General features: G+C 30.6%; 1 protein-coding gene across 1 annotated transcript; it reads right to left on the bottom strand.

Annotated features, from left to right (window-relative positions):
* LOC110711645 (WAT1-related protein At5g07050-like) lies at positions 1-3,515 on the bottom strand. Its single transcript, XM_021890061.1, has 7 exons — positions 3,159-3,515; positions 2,859-2,921; positions 2,642-2,758; positions 2,153-2,399; positions 1,693-1,851; positions 1,413-1,564; positions 1-679 (listed from the first exon to the last, which is right to left on the bottom strand). Exons 1-7 carry the CDS (start codon positions 3,362-3,364, stop codon positions 391-393), a joined length of 1,233 nt encoding a protein of 410 aa, XP_021745753.1. The 5' UTR covers positions 3,365-3,515; the 3' UTR covers positions 1-390.
* Positions 3,516-7,061: the final 3,546 nt, after the last annotated feature.

The raw sequence follows: 7,061 nt of genomic DNA, 5'->3' as shown, positions 1-7,061 counted from the left end.
ACCAAGTAATATAAACACATGTAATTATTTTATTAATTATTCAAAAAGCTCTTCATTTTCAATCCATTTAGTAAATTCTAAATCAATGAAAGTACATTATTATTACATGTAAATTATTTGATACCATAATCTTAAATTAAAGTGAGATACCCCCCCAAAAAAAAAGAGCAAAAAAGAGTGAAATTATGTTAATTGTGCAACAACACACCAAGAAGCTAGGGGGTGGTGGGTTAGAAAGAAAAGTGAGATCAAATTACAAAAAAGCCCCTTTTCTTTTCCATGCATACCTAATAATAATATACTTGCCTTTTCCCTCCCATCTTATAGTACAAAGTTTGTTTTTTTTTTTTTTTTTTTTTTTTGTTTTTTTTTTTTTTTTGTTTTCCTAAGCTACTTGTCCTCCGATCCCTTCATGGGTGCTTCCATGGCTAACATCGGAGGTTGTGGCATCGGCGAGCTAACCACTACGTTAGGAACACGACTAGCTTCGACATTTCTTTGTGATTCAACATCATCTAACTCATGGTCTTCAACGATGGTTCCCATTTCGTTGCTATGAAAATTGTTGCACCCCTTGATTGCTTCGGGAATTTCTTCGATTTCTTGCTCTTTGTACTCCTTGTACTTCCCCCATAGTACTGAATATAATCCCATCACTATCAATACAGCTCCCATAATACTGCATATCATAAAATTTAATTTTGAAAGTTAAAGTTAGTTAGTGATAAATAAGTGCATATATATTGTTACAAAAGAAATTTATATGTACAATAAATTATACAAATGGATTGATGAATATCACAAAATTTTAAAGGTACTTTCGGTTAAAGTTTATATAGACTACTTTAGGGTAGGTGGTGTCATGCCAAAATTAAGCATATTTCCTATTTTGTATTATCATAATATTTAATATTTTACGTATGATTTTATATCTTATACCATAAAATTGACAATAATACATGAAAACGATATTATTGAAAAAGCGGAACCTCAAAGTTGAATAATTACGTACAATTTGAAATGTCGTGAAATTGTTTTTGATAAAGACATGAAAAGCTAGCTATTTTGATTTGAAGTATTATATGATTCTAGTTATGTGAACTAGGTTATGTGCATGCAATAGTTGTGTAGGAAAATTGCTTACTCACAAATTCTTTAGTACGGAGAATAATTTTTGTATGTATATATGTACGCAGCAGCATACCCAATTACATTCTAACCATTCAAATAATTTCAAGTGCATTATTATTTTTGTCATTTTTTCCAAATTAAATGTTACGTTATAATTAAGAGGACTGTGCCATCAAGCATTGTATTGGGAATCACCCGTGTATTATACGACACAATTTTTTAATTTTTCTGTTGAGCAAATAAAGGTATGCTTTTAGTTTGAGGGAAGGATAGAAAAGTACCCTCCAACGTAAATCTTTTCAGCAAGGATGAAAGAACCCATGAAAGCCACAATGATCATCATCAAGGGGCTAAAAGCCGTAACAAAAACGGGTCCTCTTTTCTCCATAACAATACCTTGTACATAGTACGCAATTCCGGATGTTATAATACCCTGTTACAAAAAAAGATTGAGCGAGGGAACAAATTAGTTAATCATATACATACGGAGTATATATTACTATTCATTATAATTATTAAAAACATATAAAATCGAAAATAATAAAAGGATAAAGTATTTACAGCATAGGCAGCAGCAAGAAGATTCATGTCCCAACCAATATTCCATGCAGAGGGTTTGTGCTCCATAACAAAAGTCACAACAATAGATTGCAAGGTACCCATAAAGCATACTAGTGTTGTCAATGTTAGATGTGCTGAATATCTCCTCATTGTTATTGCCTACAATCAAACAAAATCCAAAAATTAGGGAACTAAAGTTTGTTAGAATATTAAATTTGATAAAATTAATAAAGGTCCAATGATTGGTTTAAATAATTTAATCAATGAACTTATAAAACTTTGCCCAATTTCCCACTATGATTATTATATTATGTACCCCAATCCGTAGTATTTTATTCTGGCCTCCTTTTATTTTGTTTGTGCGCGTGTGTTTTCATGCATGGATTTTTGAGTGATTCAAGGGTTACTAGTTTTTGTACAGTGTACGTCGTAATTAATCTAATTTGAACTTAAAAATTACCTGGAGGATGAAAAAGGCGGCCCAAGCAAGGGTGGCTAAGATAAGGAGAATCGAACCCTTAGCCCAATCTTTATCGGCGGCAGCAACGGAGGCGGAGGAGGTGTGGGCAGGATGGATATGAGAAGACCACACCATATTGACGACATGACCTTTGTACAATGTCATCAACATTGCACCCGCTACTGTGACTAAAGTTCCCACTACTTTTGCTTGGCACCTCAACTTTTTTATGTGCACCTTCTCCATCCTAATCAATCAGATTATTACATCATCAGTAACAACTTAATTGTTAACTTTATCTAAAATTAGAAATCTATAACTTATAATAGGGTCTATATAATTATCTTTTATAACTCCTTTAAAAAATTAAGCTTTCTGTTACTCGCTCTGTTCTTGTCTATTTTTTCTATTGGAATTATTATATGAGACAAAAACGTCAAAGTAAGAAAAAGAAAAACGAAGGGAGTAATTGATGATGGCGATCAATACCTGCATAGGACGGCCATGACAAATGTCAAGGCCGGAAGCATGTTGCTCATGGCGCATGCATAGGTAGGAGAAGTGTATTTCAATCCCAAGTAGTAGAAGTTTTGATCAATTAGTGGCCTATAATTGTAGATAAGATAAAGAAAAATTAGTTTATAACAAATCAAAATTCATGTTTATTATGCTAATATTCTGTTCAAGGATATAGTGAAGAAATTACCCAAGGAGCCCCAACACAAACATTTGTGCAAATATAAGCAATGTCATCTTTGGCCTTTTACCCCTGCATAAACATAAACACAAATATTTAAATTCTCATAATAATCTCGTTATAATTCAAAACTTCTTTCATTTTCATCTAAGTATCATTTTCATCGTATAGACTATTTATTTCTGTTTTGTTCAGATTTAGTTGTCACATTACTTACTGAGTCCAAGTAGTTACAGCTTATAGTAACGATATAATTTTGGATATTTATAGATATACAGATGATACTATAGTAGTAAAACTCTCTAATACCTCTCACAAACAAGAGCAAAAGGAGCAATGACAGCCGTAGCAAAGGCGTGGCGATACACGACAAGGACATAGTGGCTCATCCCACCATTAAGGGAAACCTTGGTGACAATGTTCATCCCAGCATAGCCAAATTGCAAGCAAATCATAGCTATGTATGGCTTGAGTTTCTCTAACAAACTGTTGTTTGGAATTCCTTTTCCTTCCATATTTCTTCTTCTTTTTCGAGTTTGAGTTTGCGTTCGTGTTCGAGTTCGAGTTTTGTAGGGAGAAATATGTATGTATATAGTGTAAGAGAAGTAAGGTTTGTATGGAAGAAAACACTTGAAGCTGGCTTGTGTTTTCCTACGAAAGAAGATAGCAAATGCCTTGGTATATATAGGCACTTTGCTTTTGGTATTATGGCACTATATTCTATTATTTTAATACTTTATAATAAAATTAATAATATTATTACATAATCAAATATAGTAAAACTTTTTTTTATTTTTTTTATTTTTTGAGGAAGGGGTATGTTGGAGAGCACGTAAGGATCCCTATGTCACCACTTGAATGGAAGAGAGGGGCCCATGAAGGACATGAGGGATCTAGTTGAATATTCTAGTTAATTTTTTATTTTTATTTTTGAAAGAATTTTTTTTTTTTTTTTGAAAGAAATGTTTTTAAAGTTAAAATTTTCATTCTTATAAATTTTAATGCTATTGTGTACAACATCACTACCACTAACCAATGTTTTTATGTTTGTTATGGGACTGGTGGCTACTTTCATATGATGAGGATAAAAATTTGACAGCAGATTTAAGTTTGCGTTTGATTTCAAAATTTTTTTCCTAAAGTTGTAGTTGTGTTTCTATATATAGTCATTATTACGGAATAAAAGATATTTTCTACTAACTGTTCTTCGATTAAGTTGTAGCTAGCTAGAGTTCGAGTAGATTAGATAAAAATAAATGACCTAATAGTTAATAAGGAAAATTTTATATTACAATAATGTTATGCTATATGTTTAAATTTTAGGAGTTGGGTAATTATGACGTGTAATTTTAAAGGAAAGGAGTAAAAAAAACAAAGGGTGCATCCAATATGTATATGATTATATGTACTTTGTAGAACAAATTCTTTGTTGACTTGACGTGTACATAGTACGGACTACGGAGTATATTTTTGGTGTGATGTTTTAACCAAAAAAAAAAAAACAAGTCTCTTAGTTAATATGTATTACTCTGTCTCTATTTTTTTTCGCCCTATTACTAAAAGTTGGGTTAAACTTTGAAAACTTTAACCATGAATTCTCGTTGTTCTACAATAGGCAATATAATTATGTGACATCTTGTTTGATTCATCTCATTATATATATATATATATATATATATATATATATATATATATATATATATATATATATATATATATATATATATATATATGCTCCCTCTATTCCTGAAAGTTCGACTCACGTTGCAATTGTGCGGTCTCCAATGAACATCTTTGACCATGAATAACTTCGGTTATATATAAGTGAAATTTGTAAAAGTTGATATTTGGATTATTTATAATAAGGGGAATCTAATATGATCTCACATGCTAATATATTTATATTGTATAGCTCATAAACTGTAGTCAAAGTTATTTTATTTTGATCATATGAATAGTAATTGAGTCGAACTTTCAGGAACGGAGGTAGTATATTTTATTAATATCAACTTTTTATATTTTTTACGTATATTAAATTGGATATATAAACGTTTTAATACGTGTCTTGGAGACAGTGAAAAGTCAAATTGGACCAAAAAATAGGGACATAGAGAGTACAGTGTAATGGTAGTGTGAGTATTGTGCAGTAAAAATAACTTTAATTAAACATTATTTCTTACCGGCGTTGCTAACTTGCTACTTTAATTTTAATATACGTATTTAAGAAAGAGTATAATAAGTACGGAGTAGCCCCTTTATCCTTCATTGTTTGCTATATTTATTTGATTTGATCCAAATGACTCTCAAAAAAGTATTTGATTTGATCCAAATTACTCTAAAAAAAAAGTAGGTCCATATTGCAAATAATAGGCGAATCGGAATGAGGGAACCATAGTCCATAAACAATATAACATAGGTCCATTTTTTTTTTTATTTTTTTTTTTTTTGGGGGGGGGGGGGGAGGGGGGAACAAGCAGCTTAGCTAGTGCAGATAAAAATTTATGGTATAAGCCTAGCACCTCTAGCATCTTATGAAGGGGATACCAAAAGGAGTGTGGGCAAAACTAAGATAAGGACATTAGAAATGTTATAAATGCTTTATTAGTGAGTAGCACAGACGTTGTCCAGAGTGCTACTTAATTAGTGTAGATTATTAAATTAAGGTGTATTTTATGAATAATGAGAACAATTTATATCCATCCTCATTATAGAGGTTGATGCTTTAAAAACCGGTCTTAGGTTGGACCATTATTTTAAAAAAAAAATAAAAAAAATTCTAAAATATTTGATTTTAAGCTTAAAATGTTAGGAACATCTATATATTATGAGTTATATTATACTAGGTTTTAAAAAAAGACGTTAAATAATAATTTTTCATTTTAGTTTTTCCACATTATTATAAAAACATTTTAAATTATTACAAAATATTTAAAATACAGAAAAATTTCTAGAATTAGTCAAAATCGGTCCAATGTTGGTTTTGGATCGGTTTTATTGAATTGGTCCAATCCTAACATAACTGATTCGGTCTCTGATTTTAAATCTAATTTTTTTTTTTTATCTTCAGTCGGGTTTGATTTTATACCAAGAAATAGCTCTGAAATCATTATAATTTTTTAGAGTGGTCCCTTCACTAATGAACCAATCCTTTTTTTTTTATTATAATTTTGTGATAAATTTTCCTTACAATCAAAGTGTTATAGCTTAAATTTCATCTCTACTGAAAACAATATTGAAATCACAAGGTCTTTTTTTTTTAATTTTTTATTTTAAACATTTAAATATTTTGTTAAATTCGTCTTAATTCCACTTATTTAAAGTAAATTAAACATATTAAAATTTGGAATTTTTTTAGAAATTATGCTCTAGAGATTAGAGGCCATCCTAAAATTTTGACATACAAGATTTTCAGCATATTATCACAATTAATTAATTATAAACCTAGCTACAAGTTATGTTTTTGTGTGTCGTATATATTGACTTTACATGATCAAATATAGAATTTCTTCTCTGAAATTGAAGTATAAAGATATGGCTTACACGTGTCGGCATATTACAGCTTTTGAGAGCTTCAGCCAAACAGTAAGAGTATTGGTGCTTGCTGATAGGAGTAGGCCTACACAATTGAGGACGTTGAGATGGCCTATTGGGCTAATATGGGCCCTCAAATGGTTTCCCATATGCGACAATTCTGTCTTATGTTTTTCATTTTAATTTTGGATCAAAGAACATAATATTCTTCTAATAAGGTTTAATTAAGAGCATGTATGACATGCACCCCAAATTTCCTATGTGATGGTTTGTGGCCAAAAACATTACATTATTTTAACGGCCCCAGGTAAAGATTCACTCGCATAGGCTTTCCTAGCCTCGTGATACTTAAAACTCATAGTTCATATGTCTTTTTTTATTTGTTCCAATTTTCTTTTTAACCCGTCTTTTAAAGATTATTCCATACTATTAATGTATATATGGACTAATATTTTACTCTCACAAAATTACTTTGGGTCCCACACTTTTCTCTCTCATCAATTCTACTCAACCAAAACTTAATAGAGTGAAATAGTTTTATAAGGCAAATAATTCGGGACGGAGAAAGTAGTACTTATGGTCTAGTATAAATTCATGGTTGAAGGAGCATCTGATCACATACATTTTAAGCTTAACATGGATTTTCTATTGAGAAAAAGGTGAAGTAGCTCACGTATTTTA

This window comes from Chenopodium quinoa, unplaced genomic scaffold, assembly GCF_001683475.1.
Source record: "Chenopodium quinoa cultivar QQ74 unplaced genomic scaffold, ASM168347v1, whole genome shotgun sequence".
NCBI lineage: Eukaryota > Viridiplantae > Streptophyta > Magnoliopsida > Caryophyllales > Amaranthaceae > Chenopodium > Chenopodium quinoa.
The sequence above is the reverse complement of the archived record's forward strand: the minus strand, read 5'-3'. Positions and strand labels throughout refer to the sequence as shown.

Excerpts from the sequence above, each read along its gene's own strand:
- LOC110711645 (XM_021890061.1), bottom strand. The coding sequence starts at position 3,364 with ATGGAAGGAAAAGGAATTCCAAACAACAGTTTGTTAGAGAAACTCAAG. Across the intron at positions 2,922-3,158 it reads TTTGCTCTTGTTTGTGAGAG|GGGTAAAAGGCCAAAGATGA; the intron begins GTATTAGAGAGT and ends ATGTTTATGCAG. Across the intron at positions 1,852-2,152 it reads CCGCCTTTTTCATCCTCCAG|GCAATAACAATGAGGAGATA; the intron begins GTAATTTTTAAG and ends GTTTGATTGTAG.